We start from the raw sequence: 938 nt of genomic DNA, 5'->3' as shown, positions 1-938 counted from the left end.
CTCGCTAGGGTACTTCTTCCCTACCTCCTTTTCCTCCACTACAGGTTGATAAGCAGGAGCAAGAGCAACACTCGGTGCATTGCTCGAGAACGAGGACATAACGCTGTTGTGTTTTGATAGTGAGGCAGCAGTTGGGTCCGTTGCTGCTGGAGAGGGTAACCCGAATAACGGCAACTCACGAATGCTACTGGGTTTCTGCTTGTCCGCTGAGAATGGGATGGGTGTAATAGCGAACTGTTCCCTCACAGCCGATGGTAACCTGGCAGGAGAGGGGATCTTTTCGTCCAAAAGAGGCGGCAAATTCGATGGAGGAGGCGACTGGAAGACGGGGAATGATGTCGTTGTAGCGGTTTGCGCCTCCAACTCGTCCTTCCCTTGCAGATGGTCCCCAGAATCAGAGGATAAATGAGTGATCGTCGTAGCCGCGTCCATCGACAAATCCTGGGCATGGCCACCCTTGCTAGCCTCGCCATTCTCGACCTCCTCGTCCTCTTCCAGGATGTAAGGTTTTTCCCTCTGGACCTTGCTTGACCGGGATGTAAAATCCATCCGATCGAAAGGGCCCCCTTCGTCGTCGCCCTCGTCGCTCCACTCAGCCTCAATCGGAGGGGCACTGACCATCCTTCCAGTACCGCTAGACGACCCAATAATGCCAGTCATGATCGCTTCAGCCTCCTCCACCGCCCTCCTTGCCTTCTCAGCCAGTTTCGTCCGCGCGCCTTTATGCCAATCCTGCGCGCCGTTCACATCGTTTGCACGTTCCGTATCGCTCATCTCAAAGTCCGTCTCGTCCGTCTCCGTGTCCCCGCCATGTGAGCTTGCAAATGTGAAACCTCCCTCCCCATCCGCGCCCCCCCTTGCAAGCTGCTCAATAGTTCTCTGCACATCTGTCATTCTAAGTTCGTCTCCGTTGCCCCGCAGATCTCCGTTATCTGGGA

The 938-nt window shown here is 55.4% G+C and overlaps 1 protein-coding gene across 1 annotated transcript in view; it reads right to left on the bottom strand.

Annotated features, from left to right (window-relative positions):
- Positions 1 to 894, bottom strand: part of LACBIDRAFT_334021 (uncharacterized protein) — a gene marked incomplete at both ends in the record, with an annotated part of 1,389 nt that extends 495 nt beyond the window's left edge. The window contains 2 exons of the mRNA XM_001888715.1: positions 25 to 143; positions 180 to 894. Coding sequence (XP_001888750.1) covers positions 25 to 143; positions 180 to 894 — 834 coding nt within the window. The remainder of the gene's footprint in view (positions 1 to 24; positions 144 to 179) is intronic.
- Between the last annotated feature and the right edge of the window lie 44 nt (positions 895 to 938).

Source organism: Laccaria bicolor, genomic scaffold (assembly GCF_000143565.1).
Source record: "Laccaria bicolor S238N-H82 LACBIscaffold_58 genomic scaffold, whole genome shotgun sequence".
Classification (NCBI taxonomy): Eukaryota; Fungi; Basidiomycota; class Agaricomycetes; order Agaricales; family Hydnangiaceae; genus Laccaria; species Laccaria bicolor.
The sequence above is the reverse complement of the archived record's forward strand: the minus strand, read 5'-3'. Positions and strand labels throughout refer to the sequence as shown.